Below are 23,726 nucleotides of genomic sequence, written 5' to 3'. Positions count from 1 at the left end.
TTTTAGGACAGTGTCTCACATAATCTAGGTTGGTCTTGAATTCACTATGGAGCTGAGGCTGTAGGCGGTCAGTTTTGCTCACACTCAGTTAACAGACATTACTGAAAGGTATCCACACACGCCCTTCTTTCTTGCCATAACCAGTTAGATCTCTAAGCTGTACAAGAAGACAGCTACTGCAAAGGGAGGCAACTCCCTCCCTCTCTAGGGTCTTGATAAGCAACTCTTGGTTGGTTGAAGCTTTTCTTAGGCCACTGGGTCTCCACTGACCCTGCCTCCCACGTGTACATCCGGGAAGGCGAGCTTTGGCCGGTGTAAGGGGCTACCCTAAGACTTGAAAGTGTGTCAAAAGGAGGATGGGAGGGAGAAAACGCCCAAGGCCTTCCTGGCTCTCAGGACCAGCGTGGCACAAAAGGCCCACCGCGGCCGGCTGCCTCCAGGTGCATCTCGGGAAGGGCCGGCCCGCGCGCCCGGCCGCTGTCCTTGGCGCCCTCGCACCGGCTCACTCCGGACGAGGATGGAGACGCGGCCGGGGGAGGGGGCGTCTTTGTTCCCCAAGCCACGGGACCGTGTGTGGGGTGTCGCTCGCAAAGCCGGCCGAGCCCGAGTGCCCGGATCCAGGCGCGGCGCTGCGCGGGGCGGCGCACCACGTCCCGGCAGCGCTCGCAGGCGGGAGGCTCTCCCGCGCAGGCGGTTCGCGCGGGCTCCGCAGGGCGCGCTGGCGGCGGGGCAGGGCGGGGCGTGGCGGGGCGCGCACGTGGTGCCGCCCGTCCTGCCCTCCGGTCCCCGGAGACTCCGCACTGGCGCTTACAGTCCCGAGAGGTGGTTAGCGCCCGGAACACGAGTCCGAGGAGAAAGGCAGCGCCCGGCGCGAGACTCCGGGCGGGAGCCGTGGACAGGAGCGCGGAGTGGCCGCTCGGCGGGGCGCGAGGACAGGGTTCACACGTACCTCGTCCAGGGGCCGAGGCGCCTTCCTGTGCGCGGCCGCCCGCTCGCTCGCTCGCTCGCTCGTCGCCCGCCTGGCGGATGGCTCCCGCTCCGCACGTGGCGGGCGGCGCGCTCCGGAGTGTTTACATTCTGCGGCCGCTCCACGTTGTGCTGCTGTCCTCTCCTGCCATTGGCCGGCTCCTCGGCCGCCGCTTCGCTCCTCCCGGAGGGGCGGGCCCTCAGGCTCCCGCTCCCGGTGTCTCTGAGAAGACTTGGGGGTCCCCCCCCCGCACCCCGCCCCGGCCTGGGCCGGACCGCGTCGTCTCTCCCAACATGCCGAACCGAACCGCGGCCTGACACCCCGAGATCCAAGGCCTATCGTGAAGGGAACCGGCGTGAACTGGAAGGCATGCGGGAGTCCGCGGTGGGCAACCACCACGGGGAGGAGCCTCTCCGACGCTGCGGCCGCAGCGCGCGCAGGTGAAGCGCCCAGAGGGGCGGAGGAGCACGGCCTGGGAGGGCAGCCGTGCGGCCACTCGGCGCCCGCGCGCACTGAGGGCAGGGCGCGGCGCGCGCGGGCGAGCTGGGCGGGCGCGGGCGGGGGAGGGGAAGGCGCCGTCCGAGGTGTCAGTCTGCGGCGCATGCGTGCGGGGCGGTCCGGGCCAGGCCTATATATTGAGTTGGCGCCGGCGCCAGCTGAGCCGAGCTGTGGAGGGTCTGGCGGTCAGGAGGTATTGGGGACACGGGTATGCGGGAGCGAAGGGAACCTCGTCTGGCGGGAGCCATGGGAGAGGAAAAATGGGGGTGGGGTGGGGACAAGGAGCAGGAGACTGGGGAATTAAGGGGTTCCCGAGGTCTGTCCCTGTCAGCATTCTTGTCAGGAGGCCAAGGAGAGTCAGGGGATGGAGTGTATCCCCAAATGAGAGGCCACGGAAAAGCCTCCCCGGGAGCTTCTCTGTCCATCCTCATCTTGGGAAGTGCTCCCGCGCGAGAGGATTAAGGTGTGGATCACTTTACGGAGAAATTCTTAAGCACAGTTTTCTCCATTAATTCCCCCCTTTTCCTTCTGCTCTTCTGGAATTGAGGTCCCGTCACCCCTGCAAGCGACACTGCTCGCCGGGTGGGGCTGGGAAGGAGGGAAAGGAGCCTGGAGGACGTGACACCAGAAGGTTCCCTCCACCCCCTGCTTCCCCGCCACAGCCGCTCTCCAAATTGGCGCGGAACCGGCTTCTCCACAGCCCGCTCTTGGAGGCTCGTCCAGGCGCCTGGCTGGCCGAGCCCAGGACGTGCCTTTCCCACCCTGCTTGTACTGGGAAGTGCATGAACGGCCCAGAAGACCATCTAAAGGGTGCTAGGGAACTTTGCAAATTCCTTACGCGTTCCCAGTGTACGTTCAGTTAAGGAAATGAAAGCATGTTCGTAAAATTACTGAGATAGTGTATTTCAGAAAATAGTGCAGGATTATTATTTTTTTTTAGGTTCAGACCACCTTCTGGTAATGTTAGTTTTAATTGGAACTTGAAGATTATGGGTGACTATGTTCTTAATTTTGTTTTTCTTTTCCCCCATTTAGAGGTTTCATAGGCTTCAAAGAAGAGAATGTCAAGACGCAGGTAACACTGTTAGTCTTGGAGACATGTTTCAAAATTAGCTGCCGCTTCTGAAATATATGACTTACTAATTAAACTTCCTTTCTAAAATTCATCATAGTAGCCGTTTACAAGCTAAGCAGCAGCATGCCCAGCCCAACCAGCCAGACTCTCCCCAAGAAGCCCAGATAATTCAATCCAAGAAGAGAAAAACAGCACAGGTGATTTAAGGAAAAAGAGGGAGAAAGGGAAGGATATTCCTTGTTGAGACCTTAGTTTACATGTTCTTTTCTATTCTTCAGGATGTCAAAAAAAGAAAAGAGGAGATCACCAAGAAGCATCAGTATGAGATTAGGGTAATGCAGAACTGGACTGGGTGGGCTGGGGAAGAATAAGAAATAAGAGTAGAATCATGTGCCTTAACAGTAGGAAGATTGTAATGATTTAGAGGTGAACTTGAAGGAGGTTCATAGAAGCCTGAGTCCTACAGCTGCAGTGTAGTTGGCCAAGAAGCAGCTGGTTCCCTTCTGTAAATCCCTCCCTTTTGGAGCTGGCTGGTGTACCAGGGCCCTTTGTTCACTTCCAGACTGCAGTGGAGGGCCCTAATAGCTACTGGCTGGCATAAAAAGGATGTGGAATCACTGTCAGTTTGGCACTTAGGCTTTGGTGTCCCTTCCTATGTGCTTATTTGGAGATGGTAATTCTTTGAAAAATCCTCTAACTCCACTTGACTAAATTTTTTGATGTTTTTGCATTCAAGTATTAGAAAACTTTAAAGATAGCTTTTTTTTAAAGTACCCTCACTAAAATTTCTAGATTCAAAGAACTATTCTTACAATTATTTTACTTTACATTACAAATGCATTCGTTATTATTTCAGTATTTAATGCCTTGTATTACCAGGCTTCATTATCTAACTTATGAAGACTAATCTGAATTATATGGCTTTAAAACTTAAGTATTGACACCAAGTTGGCTATCATTTGAAGATGCAGAACAAAAGCCAAGGTTTCTTAATGCACTAATAGGTTTTTCTCTTTCTCTTTTGAAATGACAGAATTGTTGGCCACCTGTACTGTCTGGAGGAATCAGCCCTTGCATTATCATTGAAACACCCCATAAAGAAATAGGAACAAGTGACTTCTCTAGATTTACAAATTATAGATTTAAAAATCTTTTTATTAATCCCTCACCTCTGCCAGATTTAAGGTAAAAAAATTTCAGTAACTATATACATAAAGTGGTAGAATTAAAATAATGCCATGTATTTTTCTACTTTATTATAAAATAGGAAAATGTATTCTTTTTAGTACTTACCTTACTGAGAAGTAAGCATGTATCATTCATTGTACATGAGACAATATTTGCAAATGATAGCAAGTGATATATTTAAAGCCCAAACTTGGGTTTTTATTTTACTTGCTTGGGAAGTGCTTCCAGACATAGCAGAACTGAACTAATTTTTAAAATGTAGCTTAAATAATTTGTCAAGTTAAAATGAGAACATTTTAAAATGAACAGCAGTTTCAATTGACAACCCTACTTTCTCCTTACCAAGTTTATTATCAGTTATGATATGACTAAGAAGTACAGCTTATAGAAAATATTTCTATAGTAATTGATGTTTGACTTGAAGAAGCAAATTAATGGAGTCAGACAAACTATCTCTGTGCCTAATACTTTGTTCCACCTTAAAAATCATTGTAAATGATGTTGCTTATATTTGTAAGTGTTGAAACTTAATTATCACTGTGACCATATACTTATTTTTACATATACATATATTTATTTTTCTAGCATTGCTTTTAAGAGTTATCTTGCTGGTAGATAATGATGCATGCCTAGCACTCAGAAGGCAGAAACAGGCAGATATCTGTGAATTCAAGGGCAGCCTAGTCTACAGAGTTCCAGGATAGCCCAGGCTGTTACACAGAGAATCCCTGTCTCAAAAACCAAAGTTATCTTAAACCATAACTTTTATAAATTATAAAAAAATAGGATTATGTAGCATTCCTGAGATATACCAATAAGGTGGAAATCCAAGAGGAGCTACTTTCCATTTGTAATTCCAAGTTGGAGTTGGATATTTGAAACTTGTATTTATGCTATTATAAACAACTTATATAGGTCACAACTCTAAATTATGTGCTTCCCCTCACCCCCAAATCCTCCCCATATAGCTGGGCATGTTCACAGGAGGTTTGGCAAAACATGTTACAAAAGGAAAACAGATACGTGCATGACAAACATTTTGAAGTTCTGCATTCTGACCTGGAACCACAGATGAGATCAATACTTTTAGACTGGCTTTTAGAGGTATGTTCTAAAATAGAAATTTCTTTTGCATCTATGACAGAAAAATGGGTATGTGCTTTCCATGAGAGTTCAGAGTATGTTGTCCACAGTGTAGTTTGTAACACCTAAAGTAGAATATGACTTGATTATTTTTTTTCCCTTGTAGTGCTAGGGATTGAACCCGGGGGCCTTGTATGTTAGACCGGTTGCTGAGCTATAACCCCAGACCAAGTACCTTTTTTAAGAATAAAATCAGGAGTTGGGAGCATAGCTCAATGGTAGTGTGTACTCAGTACCAAAGCAAAGAGTAAAGTCCTAAGAACACATCTTCAATACAACTCAAACCAAAATCAGAAATCCCTGATATGTGTTAGGTTTGTTTCTAGTTGAGGGTACTCAAGGTGAGTGGAATGTATAGTTAACTAGGTTTTGTATACAGGCATACAAAGGCTCAGTTTAGGCTTAGGAGGCCCCCAGACATCCTTTGTCTGCCATGAACTTTGGTTACCCTGAGACCTTAAGCCCTTTACATCCTATTTAGCTTCCTTTATAACGTGCTCCTGTTCCTTTCAGAAATTCACTATACTCCTGGGTATGGATGGTAGTGTGTCCCTGTACTCCACAAAGGCTGAGGCAGGAAGATTGGGAGGTTAAGGCCACCTTGGCCTAATATCAAGTTCCAGGTCAGATGGATTACATAGTGAAACCTTGACTCAAAACAGAAAAATATATCATTGATTTAAAGGAGTATCAGTAATTCTGAAATACCTATAGATCTATGCAAACATTTTTTTCTTATTTGTATTATTGTAAATTACTTGATGTTAAACTGATTTTCTTACAACTCTGGATTATCTGCTCTGTAGTCTTGATGGGAGATGTGGATTGAAGAAAAGATTTACAAATTTCAAGTAAATCAGGGCAGGTTACAGTGATACTGCCTCAAAATAAAGGGCAGGTGGGATGTATTATACAGCTTAGTGGTGAAATGTTTGCCTAACACATGGTGAAGCTCTGGGTTTAATCCCTAATATTGGGAGGATGTAGATTCATTCTGAGGGAGAAAGACAGGGTGGACCTTTTGGTAGATAAAAATATGGTATAGCTCAGAAATTATCAGAAATGTTTCCAAGACTATAAAATGAGGTTGTTGTATCAGGTCATTGTCCTTAAAGATGATTTATTGATAGCATGAAAAGGAAACAAAAGTTGTTGGGTTTGCCTATTTTCATTTGGGGGATTTCAAAATTGAACATGAGGTCCATTTCTAGCAATAATGCCATCAGTGTAGTTAAGAATTATGTTAACTGAAAGTTTTTACTTTTTTGCTGACAGAAATATTTTTATTCTAAGAATGTAAAAAAAGTTTATTGTTTGAAAAATCCTGAAGATATCTCTTTGAAATACAACATCTATTCCTGATTTTAAGATTTTATTTTTATATGTAAATATGAGTGCCAGGTGCCCAAAGAGATCAAAGACAGGCATCATGAGCTGCCTAGACTCTGGTTCTAGGAACCAGTACAAGTAGTAAGTTCTTCGCTACTGAGTCATTCTCCAGGCATCACATTCTTTTTTTTTTTTTTTTTTTTTTTTAAGATTTATTTATTATGTATACAGTGTTCTGCCTGCATGTATCCTTCAGGCCAGAAGAGGGCACCAGATCTCATTACAGATGGTTGTGAGCCACTATGTGGTTGCTGGGAATTGAACTCAGGACTTCTGGAAGAACAGAAAATTAAACTTTCCTTTAAGTGTGAGAATGGCAATATTTATTAGCAACAATAGTAAAACGTGAGGGCAAGTCCCACTAAACCAAAAACATGGAAAGATTTTTTATCACCAATGTTATTAAATTAGCCTGCAATAAAATATGAAAAATAATAACACGGAAAACTGTAAAGCTAGGAGAGCAAGGATAACAAGCTCACCTATCTATCAGATAACAAGCTTACCCTATCTATCAGTACATGTTAGTCCCTCCCTTATGTTAATAATGGCATCCTGAAAAACAAAACTTAGCCTCAAAGTGGCTTGTGATTTGGTATAGTAAATATGACTTTCTATTTTGAATAAATTCTGGAAATAATATTGAATATTTGGTTCTTTCAGGTCTGTGAAGTATACACTCTTCATAGGGAGACATTCTACCTTGCCCAAGACTTTTTTGACAGATTTATGTTAACACAAAAGGATGTAAATAAAAATATGCTTCAACTCATTGGGATTACCTCATTGTTCATTGCTTCCAAACTTGAGGTGAGTTCTTAAATTTTATCTAGATATATTTACTGTAAACTTAGTTTTTAGATAAATACATTAATCTCAGGATATTGTCATTTTCTGAACTAAATCTTTATGGTAAAAGAATTTATTCTTTATAGTGGGGATATAAGAAGTTACTATAGATCAATGTTGTTAACATAATTACATAGCACCTGAGTACAGAAGAATGGTCTTTAGAAACTAAACAATCAAATGAAAGAAATATTATGCTGAGTAAGAATAATGGTCTAGCCAGCCTACTATTTTCCTGTTGGTGTCATGTTAAAAGAAAACTTAATTGCCTTAAACTTGCAAAAATATGTAATTACCATCTATTACTTTTTAATGCACTGTTGGCTGTTTCCAATGGCAGCTAGTATCATTTTGAGGGATTGAACACATTAATATCCCAAAGTATGTATTATTTTCTTCCAAGTTTATCTTCTGAGTTTTATGTTCTCTCCAAATTCTACAACATATGGCATATCAGTTTTTAGAGTCAGCCTGTCCTATTGTTCCAGATCTTTATATATTGAAGTCTTTAGTTTGCTGCCACATGCCAGGTTTTTCTTCTAATCCTCTGATAATTTCTAATTCTAAAGACTTTTAAGACAAACTTGACATCAGCCAAAACACAATCTTCTCTTCCTTCCCCCTGCCTATACTTGGGATTGGGCCCAGGGACTTGCCTTTCCTTGCCAAGCACTTTTGAGACAGGGTATCATGATCTAGCTATGGCTAGCCTGGAACTTAGTCCAGGTTGGTGTCAAATTCACAGATCTGCCTGCCTCTACCTCTTGAGTGCTGGGATTAAAAACATGTTATACCACACCTGGCCTTCTTTTGTTTCTTAGTATAGGTGCTACTACAGTAAGTATTTTTTTTATAAATATACTTTTGTACTAGGATAATGTGTTTAGTTTCTAGACCTTATTTTTGTTGTTCTGAGATGTTCTAAGTGGCCCAAACTGTCTTCAAACTCATTCTACAGCTGGAAGATGACCTTGATGTTCCTGCCTCCACCTACCAAGTGATAGGATTAAAGGCTTATATGCAGTGTTTCCTACATATTAGACAAGCACTCAACTAAATGAGCTATATCCCCAGTCCAAGACCCTATTTGTTGAGTGTCTTTAGTCTGACCACCAGACAGTATTAAAAATGTTACAATTTAATTGACATAACAGATTAAGATTGAAATACAAGGTCAACTCCAGAAAAATAAACCTTGAAAATGAGTATAGTAGTTAGTAACAGATAATTACATACCAAAAAAATCTTAATGCAGTTTTGGTTTATAATCACTTTGTTATGAATTTGTCTTTAAAATTGAAGCATGCATATATATCAATCATAAATATATTTTGTTTTTATTTAAATTGTGCTTAATAAAAATTTTTCTAAATTAAAGGAAATCTACGCTCCCAAACTCCAAGAGTTTGCTTATGTCACTGATGGTGCTTGCAGTGAAGTAGACATCTTAAAGATGGAACTCAATATATTAAAGGTAATGACAATGTCCTTTCTTAGCTGCAATTTTGTAATACAGTAATTATGAGTGAACCTTGGATATTAAAAAAGGCCAAACTTAAAGGCCAATCGTCAGGCAGGCATGACAACGTTGATTCATGGGCCCCCCATGAATAAAAAGTTGTCTTTTTAACCTCCACATATTCATCACATCATGTGGCTACCCCCAAATTAAACATAATTTTGAACAAAATTTTAAGAACCAAAATGGAGGTTTTAGTCTGAGCATATAATTTTAAAAGGTTGATGCAAAAATATTAATATTGGTTAATGGTTGGTAGGGAAATTTACTTAACCTCTAAACTCTACTATGTACATAATGTGTGTTTTTGCACGTACACAAAGTATTTTTCATAGTTAATGGGCATTTTAAATTTTCATTGACAGGCTTTAAAATGGGAACTTTGTCCGGTAACGGTCATCTCCTGGTTGAATCTTTTTCTCCAAGTTGATGCTGTTAAAGATGTTCCTAAGGTTCTTCTACCTCAATATTCTCAGGAGACATTCATCCAGATAGCTCAGGTATTGTGACCCTGTTACTGCTAAGTCATGAACTTACGCAACAAAATGGCATACTGAAATCTTAATCAACAAGAAAATGTTTGACCCATAAAATTCTGTTTCAAGTATTTACAATGCTTAATATTTCTAGAAAGGAAAATATTTTTTAGGATTTGGGATTTATAATAAAAATCTTTTTTAATATAAAATGTGAAAAAATTATGTTTTCAACTAGTTGTCTGTAGGCTTTTTTTGTTTTGTTTTTCAAGACAGGATTTCTCTGCATAGCCCTGGCTATCCTGGAGTTTTGTTCTGTAGACCAGGTTGGCCTTGACCTCAGAGAGCCACCTGCCTCTGCCTCCCAAATTCTGGGATTAAAGGTGGCATATACCTCTATGCCTGGTGTTATGTTCTTTAATTATGATTAAACTATCCTAGGCCAGCACATTCTAACAAAGTAAGTAACTAAAGAAAGAGGTTGAGGATTCATTCTTACAGTAAGTAAGATTTGAAGGCTGTACTTCTGTGAAGACAACTTTTAATTTTATTCTATGTAGGATGTAAAACTGACATTTGGTGATGAGTATTAAGTCTTTGGATTAGAATTTGTGCTTTAAATCTGTAAGTCAACAAAGTTGTGAAATATTTCTAGTATATAATTTTTAATATCGCTATTCCAAAATTTTGAAGATGCTCCAATATTGGTACTTTTAAGATTTATTTTATGAGTACATGGTTACTCTTTTCAGACACACCAGAAGAGGGCATCAGATGCCATTACAGATGGTTGTGAGCCACCATGTGGTTGCTGGGAATTAAGAATTTTTGATTGTGAGAAATTCCATACTCGACTTCAGTAATAGTTACAAAGAACAGGCAAATTTAAAATATTCTATAAAATTGAGTATATATGTATATGGTGTGTATGTAAGTGAACTGAGTTCTGACATGAGTTCCAGCTCCCAAGAGCTCTCCTATACTTGGATTCAAAAATACTGGTTTCGCTGGGCAGTGGTGGCGCACGCCTTTAATCCCAGCACTTGGGAGGCTGAGGCAGGCAGAATTCTGAGTTTGAGGCCAGCCTGGTCTACAGAGTGAGTTCCAGGACAGCCAGGGCTACACAGAGAAACCCTGTCTCGGAAAAAAAAAAAACAAAAACGAAAACAACAACAACAAAAAAAAACCAAACTGGTTTCATGTATTATTAAATAATCATCTGTGGTGGTATTTCACTTGCAACTCCTCCAGTTTCTACCACCTTCTTGCCTGATGTGTGAGTACAAATACTAAGTTTTATTCAGTGACCAGGAAATCAACTTAGCCCTCTGAAATCTGGCCTTTACACCATTCCAGTTCCTGCATTACCAAGATAATACCACTTACCTACTGAATGTTGCCTTCTAGTCTGTCCAGTTTACTGTGTCCTTTTAAAAGGGTAACTTTCCTGATTTAAAATCCCACAGTGGGCTTAAGTAGTAGTGCTCCAACTTCTAAAGGCCCTGTATAATATAGCAAAGCTACTACTTCTAGATTTCCTTGCTTTCCACTGCCCACCTTGGATAAAGAAGGTGTTCCTTGCTTATTTCATAAGGACTGTTACCTTTGGCAATATTCTATTTCAAACACTCTCTACCCACCAATCTTCCAGCTTAGCCTGTTACCTAATTTAGAAGCCTTCACTAGCTTTTTCTAATCTAGATAAAGGGCTCACAATCCTATTGTTTTTACTCCCTTCACTGCAATCCTGAGATTGGGTGGTATAGAGTTATATATAAAAAGGGACATATTTATGCTTCTCTTAAATTGCTTTTGCTTTTTCTTTGTTAGCTTTTAGATCTGTGCATTCTAGCCATCGACTCTTTAGAATTTCAATACAGAATTCTGGCTGCCGCTGCCTTATGCCATTTTACCTCCATTGAAGTGGTTAAGAAAGCTTCAGGTAAGACTATTTTGTTGACTTCTTAACTGTTCACAACTTTTAATGGAACTCCAGGAACTTTAACACCTTACCAAACACAAAATAAAACAATTTAGTTTTTTTGTTTTCTTTTGTTTTGCTAGAAGTGTTTAGCCCTTAGTGTATTTCTAAAATCAAAAAAATACAACCAAGTGGAAATTAAATATTTGAAGCACATACCACAGTTCTACTTTGTATGAATAGGCACTGGTTTAAAAGCTTAGAAGTGGGCCTGGAAAGATAGATCAGCGGTTAAGAGCACGTGCTGCTCTTGGAGAAGACGGAGGTTTGGTTCCTAGCCTTCATAATCTAATTCTAGCTCCAGAACATCTAACACACTCTTCTGATCTCTGGGCACTTGTGTACATGTATACATATCCACATAATTATACATCTTTAAAGAAAGAAAAACCCACTCAAGAGAATCAGATGAGTAGCAAAAGCAATGGGAGGCTGAACCAGGAGGGAGGCCAACCTGGGCTACAGAATGAGCCTTGAGAAAACTATCAGTTCTTTTCAGCTTTAATGTCATGTAAGAAACACAGTTTGATATAGTTAACATTTTATTAACTTTTTAAATCTAGGTTTGGAATGGGATGACATTTCAGAATGTGTAGACTGGATGGTGCCTTTTGTCAGTGTTATAAAAAGTGTAAGTCCAGTGAAGCTGAAGACTTTTAAGAAAATACCCATGGAAGACAGACACAATATCCAGACACACACAAATTATTTGGCTTTGCTGGTATGTTTTGTTGTTGTTGTTTTATGTGTTTTGTGGGTTTTTTGTTTGTTTGTTTGCTTTATCTTTCACTGTTTCTAAAAATCTTGCTATTTAGTTAAGTCCTGAAACTAATGGAGCTGAAGTTAACAAAGTTTAACTAAGATGTGAAACTACTGTGCATTACTAAAGACAGTTATATATAAGATGATAAAGGGAAAGTAATGATCATGCTGATTTAAATCGTAAGGGAGATAATTAAGGCAGACTTGGTGATAAGGGCCTAAGATGCACACTAACTAGCACTAGGGAGGCTGAGGCAGGAGGATCATAAGTTCAGAACTGGCCTGGGCCACACTGTAAGACCTCATCTCAAGAAAAATATTACTGTTAAGCAGCTTAAAGTCAAGACCAGCAGCCCAGATAAGAAATTAGAAAGTTTTGTTGTTTTGAGACAGGATTTTACTGGAATAGTTATATAAACCAGGCTGATGTCTAACTCAGAGATACCCCTGCCTCTGCCTCCCAAGTGCTGGAATTAAAGGTATGTGCCACCACTGCCCAGACAAAGACTCTTAAACTTGGATAGAAACAGGTAGTAGTCTGGTTTTACTGCATACTTGTTTTATCTTAACTGTTAATTACTGAATTTCTTCACATGTACAGAATGAAGTAAACTATGTGAACATCTTCAGAAAAGGAGGGCAGTTATCACCAGTGTGTAATGGAGGCATTATGACACCACCGAAGAGTACTGAAAAACCACCAGTAACTCACTGAAGTTAACTAATTGGAATCAAATAATGGATAGTTTTTCATATAAATGAGTTTTACAGAAAGTAGTGCTGCGCCTGTCCTTGCCTGAGGAGTTACACTGCCATTCTTTTATTTAAAAACTATGTCAATTTGGCACTAAATGCCTAGGATACATAAAATCCTGGGTTCAATCCCTGGCACTACAAAAGAACAAAACAAAAAGCTTCAAAAAAATTGGCACTAAAGTGAAGTACTTCCTATAAAAGAGAACTTGTTTACAAAGGTGACTTCTTCACTCCCAAGGATAGTGGATGGAAGCCAACAACAATTTATGCTATAGCAGTTGTTTCTGTTTGTTACTGTGTTTCTTTAAAATCCAGTGTTAACTGTGTTTCTTCTGATGAACTAGGAATTTTATCATTGAAATATCAACTAGACTAGTGAGTGCTACCGTAAAGGATACATTAGCTGACACAGAACTTTGAATCTAGATTTTATATTCTTAAATTCCTATACTCTTGAATGGTGCAATTTGTTTTTTGAAAATAAAATTTAAGCTTATTTACAAAGATTGTTTTGTAATAAAGTGACTAATTTATCTAAAGCTGTTTGTAGCAAACAATGATAAAACTTGAATTTTTATGAATGGTAACTTTCAATCTGTTTTTAACTAGTAGTTTGCCTTGCCATAATATTCTTAATCAGTAAGGCATTGCACCAAATGTTTAAACTGTGCTCTAAATGGGAGAAGCAAAGAAATAAACAAGATAAATGCTTTGGCTTCTTCTACTCTGGGGTTTTGATAGAAAGGTTGCTTTATAATCTTTTGTGTATCACAATTTGGGTAAAATTAAACACTTTTCCAAACTATATATGTCACTTTATTATATTAAGATATCCATAAGGCGCTTTATGTTTGCAAAACTGGCAGTCCATTTTTTAGCCCCATGTTAGGAGATGAGGACTGTCAACATGGTAAAACTTAACATATGACCTAAACTTCTATTTTCTTATGGCAGAAAAATATTAAATGTATACCGACTTCTAGGAATTTATTTATTTAAACTTGCTGTATATAGAATAGCTACTTATACATTAAATATTTTAAGTTAGCCTTTGAAAAGGAAATTTGGGCCTAAAAAATGTTAGTTTCATTAGAAAAAAGTGGTACCAGACTGCCAGATTATCAGACATGTGAACCTTGTCTCTTTGAAGAAATTATAAACTATTGTTAAGATATGAAGTTTTTGTATAATTTTTGTTTATAAACTAATTTGTTTCAGTTTGTTTTGGTCTAAAAAGAAAACACCACTAAATTGTACATATGTATTATATAAACTTAATCTTTTAATACTGTTTACTTTTAGCTCATTGTTTAAAAAATAAAATTTAAAAAAATTAACTAACTGCTTAAAAGTAAAGTTTTGCCATTGCTTGTAGAAACTTCTTTTTCCTTCTCTGTGCTGCCAGCTGTAATACTTCTTCAGGGTTGCTTGCATTCAGTTCTGTTTGGCCAATGGCTTTGATCTTAAAACAGAAAGTGTTATTAGAAGTTTGAAAAAAAAATTGTCATAGTAGTACATATAAATCAAAGTTAAAAATAACAATCAAATTTAAAACTACAGAAAAAAAACCTGGTGTTACTACATTGATCCACTTTAAGATTTCTTTAACTTTATAGTTACCTGAAGGGACATTTTCTTACACTAAATAAATTTCTGTATGTTTTTGTGATTGTGTATAAGATGGTTGTCTTTAGTAATGACATCTTTATAGTTAAACTAAGTCTTCAACAGAAATAGTTTAACAGAAATCACAAATCATGTTTCATAAATGTGCAAAACAGCTATGTTTCCAGAAGTAATTAGAAAGAAGCACCATGACCTAAATATAGTGGTTGTCTGCTAAGTTTGGAGCCTAAAAAATCTAGTTTTGACAGAACTTTTTAAAACACTATCTTAAAGTTATAATTGGACTAGAACTTGCTGGATCAAGGAATACATGTGGGCAAAGGCTGGTAGCGGGGTGGTAATACCTTAATCAAACCACGGTATCTCAGACAATTGGTAGAGAAGCCCATGTATTTGAGAGAAATCATATACCTCATGTGGGTACTGTAAAAATTGTGAAAGGATTAATGAGGTATAAAGGAGCTGAGGGAACAGCCCCGTGGTGAAGCACGTAACATTCGTGAGGCCATGGGTCTGTCTCTAGCTCTGTGACCAAAACAACCAAGAGTGAGCAAATGAAGGCTCAAGGACTAACTTTTTAGAAAATGAGATTTAAGGATAAGCAGGAAATAACTACAAGAAAGCATAGAGCTATAGTGTGTGTTGGGGGGGGGGTTGAATAAAAAAAATCAATGATCTAATGAAACAAGACACAGGTAAATAGTAACAAGAATTAAGAAGTATTTACTGGCTTTTGTATCTCTTAGCCCTTGAAAGGATAGTCAAAGCATAGTCGTGTTAAAATTTAAATGTATGGAGTGGGATATTTTACAAACCGAGGCAGAGGGATCAGAACTGGCCAGAGGTAAAGCATAGTCAAAGGACTGACACTAAGGATAAAAGTAGGATACCAACTACAGAAGTTAATTAAAATGCCAGCGGGAACAGAACAGCAAAACTTGTTTTCATCAAGAGTAGTATAATTTCTTACCACCTGAAGAGTAGGCTTAATGCATACAAATACAAATGACCTTCAAGGTGAACAGTAACTAGAATCCAGGATTCCAGCTGGCATTCCTAAGTCCACAATGGTTAAGATAAATTCTCATAAAGCCAGTAGGTTGTCTTATTTCCTAATCTATCCCAAGTAAACAAGAGCCAAGGAAATCATTCAAAATGGAAAATGTACAAAATAAGGACTTAATAGAAAAAGTCTAACACTTTTTTTTTTTTTTTTGGTTTTTCGAGACAGGGTTTCTCTGTGTAGTCCTGGCTGTCCTGGAACTCACTCTGTAGACCAGGCTGGCCTCGAACTCAGAAATCCGACTGCCTCCCAAGTGCTGGGATTAAAGGTGTGTGCCATCACTGCCCAGCTGAGTCTTAACACTTTTAAAGAATGTTTAGGCTAATAAGATAAACAATGAAAGGAGCTGAGGAAATGGGTAACAATGGTTTGGTAGTGGCAAGTCTGTATGGTTAGGACTTTTTAAAACAATCAGGACTTTTTCAAGAAGTAAAGAAAATGAAGACACAAAATCCAAATCTAAGAGTTCCAACAGTCAACCAGTTTGATTGAAACCTAGAAAACTTAAAAAATGAATTAAAAAGCCTTGTCTGTTACTGCTGAGCAGACTGCACTTGCTGTACTTATGGTTGAGCAGGAAAGGGTGGATAGAAGGAGCTGACTGATGGGGGGCAGGAGGTCACAAACCCAATTTTGAGAAACACAGAACCAAGAAAGTCAGAAAAGGCCATGGACATAATGAGTTATAGTAATAAGATGAAAAACACACTTGACAAGATGAGTGTGAAGGTATTGAGTAGAATTGTCGCTGAGAGGCCTCTAAGTGTGAGGGTTAAAGGATAACTTGTATCTGCATGTAGAAGAACCAAAAGGCAAATGAGACAGTGAGGATATGTACTTAGAACCTTTAAAGGAGAAGGGATTTTAAAAATAATATCGTAGCAGGCCACATATAGTGGTGCACATCTTTAGTACTAGCATCCAGGAGGCAGAGACAGATGATTTCTGCCTTTGAGACTAGCCTGGTCTATGAGTTCTAGGATAGCTAGGGCTACTTAGACCTCTCAAAAAATAAAAGCATCTAATGGTCAAGGTTGCCCAAGAGATTCCCAAAATGGCTATTGCCGTTGGTTGCCTCCCAGAGGTGCAAGGTAAGTGCCTATTCCTGAAGATACCATATACTTTAGACACAGAGCCAAGGGTCCCTTGAGCTGGAGTTGACCTGAAAGCCACAAGACACCAGGCAAGCTTCTGAAAGAAGGAAACAAGTAACAATCCTACTCAGCCATGACACCTATGAACCATAGCAACAACCATCATGGTGCGATAACCCCAAGACTCAAACACTGGGACTCATATACCTTGGTGGTAACCAACAGCTCTCTAATTGGATGTAAGACCTTCCTAATGAGGGAAATCATACCTAGTACAGGAAACCAACTACCCAAGGCTAGTAAAATGGATCTTGAAAAAGAATCTACAACCACCACTTTATTAAACCAGCACAATTCCTAACTACATTTTAAATATTTGTCCTTATACCCACAGGTAACTAGTCCTCACTCCTCATCAATAAAACTCTTTGCACCAGAGACCATTACCTAAAACCACAACTGATCAAAGTATAGAGCTATAGAGACCAGTCCCAACAGACTTGGCTACAAAATAACTCCTACACCTAAGTATCAGGGATCACTAAGGAAGGGGGGTACTAGAAGTCTTCAAGAACCAGAGGATAAGAAAGTTTGCTGTGAAATCGGATCTTTTAGGAGTCTTAGTGTCAGAAGCCCATAAACCCTCACCAAAGTGAGCTGAACAAAGATAACAGAGATACTAAACATAGACAGGAACGCCTACAAGGTCCCAATCCTACAGAACTACAGGCAACTAAAGAATGTAGAGGGGGAGATAGTCTACACCAGAGAAAAGCACAAGCACGCCCCAACTGGTTAACAGTCATTGCATATGTCCACATACATACACTTATGTAACAGTTACTAGGGGAAAAAGAGCATGAATTTGAAAGAGGAAGAAAGGGTATATAAGAGGGCATGGAGGGAGAGAAAGGAAGAGGGCTGGGCAGACAGTTCAATTGGCAAAGTGTTTGCCACTCAAGCCTGAACTGAGTTCAGGTTCCCAGATCACCACAAAGGCTGGCAACCATGGCACTCACATACATCTGTAATTCCATCCTGTCCCTGTGGAGAGATGGGAGGTGAAAACAATTCCCAGAAGCCTACAGACTCACTAGTCTTATGACTCTCACAATGAACAAAAGACCCTGTCTCAAGGTAGAAGGCAAGGATCGACACACAAGGTTGTTCTCATGACCGCCACATATACACCATGGCACATGCATGCCCACATTTAAACATTACAAACACAATGTATACACACTTTAAAAAAAAAAGGGGAGGGGGGGATGGAAGAAGCTATGGCAGTTAACCAAGCAGGCTAACTTCATGTTCTTTATTCCTCTCACATGTTTTAGGGTATTAAATAATGGTTATAATACCTTTATCTGAGTATGTCTTAAAAGGTACTAACATGATACAGTTTTATTAATGAGTAAACTCAAGAAAGTACCTGCAAGTAATACTGATTTATCACATGGTAGGCAAGTAATGAGCATAAAATTTTAAATACTGGACTAGCAAGATGGTTCAGTGGGTAAAGGAGCTTTGCCGCCAAACCTGATATCCTGAGTTTCAATCTTTGACACTCACATACTAGAATAGACTAATGCAAGTTGTTCTCTGACCTTAGAACACACCCACACATACATAGAAATATTAATTTAAAAAAAGAAAGAGATGAGTCAAATTTAAATAAATTACTTATTCAGTAATTGTTGGCCAATAATTACATGCCAGAAGCCATAGTCTTCACAGAACAGTAAATATATAGCATGTCAAATGTTGGTAAGTGTTACAGAAGAGTAAGAGTTAGAGAGGGTGGTAGGGCATGTCATTTTATAAGATGACAGGAGAGAGCAAGGCAGTGGTAGTGCACGCCTTTAATCCCAGCACTTGGGAGGTAGAGGCAGGTGGAGTTCTGAGTTAGAGGCCAACCTGGTTTACAGAGTGAGTTCCAGGACAGCTAGGACTACACAGAGAAACCCTGTCTCGAAAAACAAAAAACAAAAAAAACCCCAAACAACAACAACAAAGATGACAGGAGACGCTAACCACTAAGATGGCAAAGTAGAAACCTGAAGGAAGTTGAATGTCCCTGGATAGAAAATGCTAAAAGTCCTTAGGAGAATGAGTGTTCTTAACATGTTTAAACAACAGTGGGAATACTTGTATTGAGGTCAGCAAAGGGGAAAAAGAGATCAGTGAACTGCTGCAAGGATCCTGTAAGATGAAAAATCATTTGAAGATTTAGAACAGAGACATAAAATGTTCTAATATGTTCACATCAGCATGACACGTAAATAATAACTAAATTCTGGCAGTAAATGGACAAACAAGATCTTTGCACAATGGCAAAGATCTAAATTGTTTAATATTCTGGAAACATCATTGAAACAAGGTGTAAGGCAACTTACTGCAATTTGTCTTTTATCTGTTTCTCCTCTTTTATGATGAAGATCTAAATGTATCAGTTAAGAATCATAAAACGACTGTTCTACATGCATCAGTCTCAACTGTTTAACGCTGGTTGAAGTAGTTTAGCAGACAAAGGTGCTTACTGTCAAGTCTGATAAGCCAAGCTCAATCCCCAAGACCCATATGGCAGAAGACAATTAACTTCAAGGTTATTCCATTTTGGAATATGTACATACACACAATCATATGGAAAATATGTTCAGTGAAATATTTCTTTAAGCAGACATGAATTGCTGTATCACATGCAATGGTGGAAGGATACAAGTCAAGTATTCCAAGATTGTGACGTCCCAAATGTAGTCATAGTAGGAATCCATAGCATCATGGCTGCAAAACAGAATCTCATTACTTCTTATGAAAAAAAGCTTCGGCCTTATGCAAAAAAATAAATAAATAAAAAAAAATGAAATACCTGTTTTGTTCCTGCAATGACTTGAAAGCTGTTTTGTAGTCAATTTCTCTAAGGAACTGACATAAAATTGCCACCTTTGAAACAAATGATTTAAAAAAGTTAACACGACCCTTCCTGGTATGAGAGGGTAACCTTTATTTTTCATATTTATTTATCTTATTCTTTGTCTATTGGTGTTTTGTACATGTATATCTGGGCACCATGTGTCCTTGTGGCCTGCAGAGTACAAAAGGTCTCCCAGACCTGGAGTTACAAATGCTGTGAGTTGACAGGTGGCTGCTGAGGACTGAACCCAGATCCTGTGCAAGAGAAGAAGCCAGTGTTCTTCTTAACCACAAAGTCAAACTCTCCAGCCCCACAAATATATTCTTGAAATAATGTTGGATAGTCAGTTCATATTTATGGATCCCATTTAATTTTCATTTCAAAAACCTTTACCCAATATTTTTGTCTCTCTCTGACTGCAAACTAGTTTATCAGAGACATAAATTACAGTTTTAGATCTTTCTTCATTTGATCGAGAAGCTGACGATGGAAACTGTCAAGCAAATGCCCTAGCATCCAAGGACATAAGACACATGGAACTGTACTTTTAAAGACTGCAGATATATATCATTTTTAAAAAACACTAACTCACCAATCTCTAAACACAGAAGAAAGCATCCAGTTTGATCAGGCAGGTTCTGAATGCTTACCTTGGCAGGAACTGGGAATATGGTCAGTGTTATAACACTTGCTAGCATTTGTAAAGATCAGGATTAATCTCTAGTATTAAAAAAGCAAAGATTAAAAATAAAAAGTTGAAATGGAAAAAAACCAAACAAGCTGGGCAGTGGTGGCGCACGCCTTTAATCCCAGCACTTGGGAGGCAGAGGCAGGCGGATTTCTGAGTTTGAGGCCAGCCTGGTCTACAGAGTGAGTTCCAGGACAGCCGGGGCTATACAGAGAAACCCTGTCTCAAAAAAAAACAAAACCAAAAACCAAAAAACAAAACCACCAAAAAATGGGTGGTGGTTACTTCCAGTACTCGGGAGGGAGAGGCAGGCAGATGTCTGTGAATTTGAGGCCAGCCTGGTATACTGAGTAGGTTCCAGGACAGGCAGGATATGCCTGTCCTGGAAACCCTGTCTGGAAAAATAAAAACAAAAAACAACAACAATAACAACAAAACATATGTCTTCGTGTCTTAACCATGACCTTTAATTCTAAAGCACCTCCCTGAAAGAAATCCAATGGCACAGCAGAAACTCTTCATTCTCTCTTCCATAGAGCCTCTCCTAACCATCAGACCATACATTCAGTTTCTGCAGACTTGCCTATTCTGACCATTTCTCACAAATGAATCAAATCATATATACCCTGTCTGTCTTTCACTTAGCAGTTTTCAGTTAATCCATTCTGTAGTACGCATATGCAATTCATTCCTTTATATGGCTGCAGGATTTTGAGGTATAGAAACATCATTTTCTAGACCATTCATTATTTAATGGACACTGGGATTTTTTTCCCCTGTATTTTTGGCTTCAGTGAACATTGCTGTTATGAACATTCAAGTACACCCTTTTCTAATTCTCCTGAATATTTACAGAGAAGTAGAATTACCAAACCAGTTGCCAAAGCTGTACCATTTTGTGTTCCTGTAGCATAAGAGTTCTACTTCTTCCACAACCCTGGCTGACTTGAACTTCCCCAATGACTAATATACATATTATCATAAATGTAGGAAAGCATGAAGTGTTTCTTTTTCAGTGAAGTTCAATGGTCAATGTTTACTAATTCCTACCTGCATCTAGTTCAGCTCTACAAGTTATTAAGAAATTTAAACATGCTAAGCTAACAGCCATTTTGATATAAAATAAAAGCTACTTTCTAGTATGAACTTACATATTAAGCCTAACACACATAAATATAAGCCAATACTATGGTATCATAAACTAACCTGTGTGTGACAATTCAGCAAAGAACAGCATTTTATCATTCGCTTTATCACCTACAAAAAGACAATAATTATTCAAAACCAGCTCCCACTGACTGTAATAAATGCATCGCCCTGGTACAGAATGTCAACAAAAGACAGGCAAGAAGGATGAGGGAGGACAGCAACTATGTGGCAGCTCAGGGCTTCCCATCCAACTTTGCTAATTTAAAAGTGCTATAACGAAATAAATTACTAAAAAAAAAAAACCTTTAAATCTTATTTTAAAAACTTGCTAAGTACTCAAAGTTTTCATTTGTTATACTAGTGGTCTAAATCAGGGTTAACTGCAATGTATTTAAAAGCACTAAGAATACTCCTGTATGAGGTAGAGATGGGGAAAACATTTGCCAATGGTATGTAGACAGCAAGAATAAGTTCATCTACAGACCTAAAGGCCAGTCTAAGGAAGGACTGATGCTGTCCTGGAGGGCTGAAGCGATAGCCCTTGAGTAGCACATACAATATCCTGAGTGAGACCACAGCATTCCCAGATCATACTGGTACTCAATGAGAGCTAGAAAAAAATCCAGTGAGACTGGATCTTAGGAGCCAAGCATAGTGGTAGACGTCATCAACCCCAGCACTCAGGAGGCAGAGACAAGTAGATCTCAAGGCCAGACTGGTCTATATAGTGAATTTCAGGACAACCAGGGCTACGTAGAAAGACCTGTCTCAAAAACAACCAAGAGTGGACTTAAGGGATTTTCTTTGTCTGCTTCTTAAAGATGTATATATCACTTCCCAGGCTGCCCTCAGACTTGTAGTGATAGTAATCCTCCTGCCTGAGCTTTCCAAGTGTCGGGATTGTACGTACCTATCACAACAGCTGATTCCTGACTTTAGGTACTCTTATCACAAAATAGGGTAATGTCCAGCAATGCACATTTATTTATTTATTCATTCCAGTGCCCCTTCTTAGGCCTATCATATATACATAAGAAAGGCAGCACGGCAACGGAATTGGTATGATTTGAGAGCTAAGTTGATATTCTAACAGGATTAGTTAAGTGAGGAAAAGAACTAGCTATGGTGCTGAGGACTGAGGCTTAGTGTTTGGTACTTTGGAGGGCTTTGTGGAGGGGCATGACAAAGACACAGACATCAGTTCTGAACAGGCTGAATCTGAGGACTTCTGAGGGTGTGAGGTGGGACTATCAAAGCAGGAACAAACATTTTAATATTGGCACTGAAAAGGAGACAGCATCTGGGCATGGTGGCAGATGCCTGTAATCCTAGCACTGGAGAAGATGAGGTAGGTGGATCACTAGGAGTTCAAGGCTAACATGGGCTACACATCAAGGCTGCCTCCAAAAGGCCAAAAATAAAAAATCTCCATCAGCCTGAGAGTCATCATCACAGATACAGATATAGCTACGTGCTACGCTAAGGGGACTCATTATTAAAAAAAACCCCAAAAAACCAAAAAAAACCAACCAACCAACCAAACAAACAAACAAACAAACAAAAACCCATAAAGGTAGGCAAGAGGGAAACAAGCCCCCAAAAGAACTTACTTGGTCTGTATATACATCAGGGGGTACAGCCTTATTAAAGAAGTCAGAGCACACAGCTCCTGCCTGGAGGTAATAGTGAAGAGCTGCCGAATGCTGATTTGTTGCTGAAGTAGAAAACAGTGGTAAAGAGTTACTTGCCATTAAAATACAAGAACTGAAAAGGATTCAAACAGTAAGTTAAAGAAAAGATTCTGCATGACACAGCAGGTAAAGTTGCTGCCACCAAGCCAGAGCACATGAGTTTGATCCTTAGAATCCACACGGTAAAATGGAAATAACTGTGGGAAATGACTCTGAATTACACACACACACACACACACACACACACACGCAACACACACATACAGACACACACAATACAATTTATAATATGTATATGTATTTTTCTGAGTAATGATAAAACTGTATTCAGGATAACATTGTGAAAACTACGCATTTAAAAAAAGAAAAGAATCAAAATGATACAGTAAATTCTTATATTGTTGGTTGTGAGCCTGGCCTTTAACGGCTGAGCCATCTCTCCAGCCCTGCCTGTCTATATGGAAATTTTATTTTCCAGACTAGAAATATATTTCTATTCTAATTTTTAAATGTACCTCAGAACCTATATAGCTAATGTGCTTTTAGACATTTAGATTTGGCAATGCATTCTTTTGGAAGCAAGAATGCTTCCAAAAATAGATGAGAATAAAGTGTTTAAAAACCAGCAATTATCTGGGCAGTGGTGTCACATCTTTAATTTTAGCACTTGGGAGACAGATCTTTGAGTTCGAGGCTAGCATGGTCTACAGAGTTTCAGAAGACTCAGGGATATGCAGAGAAACCCATCTCAAACCCCCTCCCCACGAAAGACAAAAACAAACAAACAACCCAATTAGCTGGCTGTGGTGGTGCATACTTATAACCTCTAACACAAGCACTGGAGAAGGAGGCGGGTCGTGATGGCAGTTTAAGACCATCCTCGCTATGAATCCACGGC

At 39.6% G+C, this 23,726-nt stretch overlaps 2 protein-coding genes across 7 annotated transcripts in view; one reads left to right on the top strand and one right to left on the bottom strand.

The window, feature by feature from the left end:
• Positions 1 to 957: 957 nt before the first annotated feature.
• Positions 958 to 14,272, top strand: Ccne2 (cyclin E2). Of its 6 annotated transcripts, none has more exons than XM_076924189.1 (12): positions 958 to 1,407; positions 2,501 to 2,540; positions 2,638 to 2,737; positions 2,819 to 2,872; positions 3,574 to 3,725; positions 4,697 to 4,832; positions 6,924 to 7,070; positions 8,488 to 8,583; positions 8,994 to 9,128; positions 10,935 to 11,046; positions 11,649 to 11,806; positions 12,449 to 14,272. In XM_076924189.1, the coding sequence occupies exons 2-12, from the start codon at positions 2,527 to 2,529 to the stop codon at positions 12,560 to 12,562; spliced, it is 1,218 nt and encodes a 405-aa protein (XP_076780304.1). In that variant the 5' UTR covers positions 958 to 1,407; positions 2,501 to 2,526; the 3' UTR covers positions 12,563 to 14,272. The 6 variants fall into 6 exon arrangements, with proteins under 6 accessions (XP_076780304.1, XP_076780308.1, XP_076780305.1 ...); XM_076924193.1 differs by having other exon boundaries at positions 1,274 to 1,407; positions 2,641 to 2,737; positions 12,449 to 12,702; XM_076924190.1 differs by lacking the exon at positions 958 to 1,407 and adding an exon at positions 1,543 to 1,658.
• Ints8 (integrator complex subunit 8) overlaps positions 13,866 to 23,726 on the bottom strand; it is a 48,751-nt gene continuing 38,890 nt past the window's right edge. Inside the window, exons 22-27 of the mRNA XM_076924188.1 lie at positions 22,748 to 22,851; positions 21,195 to 21,245; positions 19,256 to 19,329; positions 19,106 to 19,170; positions 18,783 to 18,826; positions 13,866 to 14,065 (exon numbers count right to left, since the gene is read on the bottom strand). Coding sequence (XP_076780303.1) covers positions 13,949 to 14,065; positions 18,783 to 18,826; positions 19,106 to 19,170; positions 19,256 to 19,329; positions 21,195 to 21,245; positions 22,748 to 22,851 — 455 coding nt within the window. The 3' untranslated portion in view covers positions 13,866 to 13,948. The remainder of the gene's footprint in view (positions 14,066 to 18,782; positions 18,827 to 19,105; positions 19,171 to 19,255; positions 19,330 to 21,194; positions 21,246 to 22,747; positions 22,852 to 23,726) is intronic.

The sequence above is a fragment of the Arvicanthis niloticus genome, chromosome 25 (genome assembly GCF_011762505.2).
Source record: "Arvicanthis niloticus isolate mArvNil1 chromosome 25, mArvNil1.pat.X, whole genome shotgun sequence".
Classification (NCBI taxonomy): domain Eukaryota; kingdom Metazoa; phylum Chordata; class Mammalia; order Rodentia; family Muridae; genus Arvicanthis; species Arvicanthis niloticus.
The sequence above is the reverse complement of the archived record's forward strand: the minus strand, read 5'-3'. Positions and strand labels throughout refer to the sequence as shown.

Coding starts and splice junctions, on each gene's coding strand:
- Ccne2 (XM_076924189.1), top strand. Junction 8,584..8,993: donor TGGAACTCAATATATTAAAG/GTAATGACAATG, acceptor TTTCATTGACAG/GCTTTAAAATGGGAACTTTG. Junction 11,807..12,448: donor CAAATTATTTGGCTTTGCTG/GTATGTTTTGTT, acceptor TCACATGTACAG/AATGAAGTAAACTATGTGAA.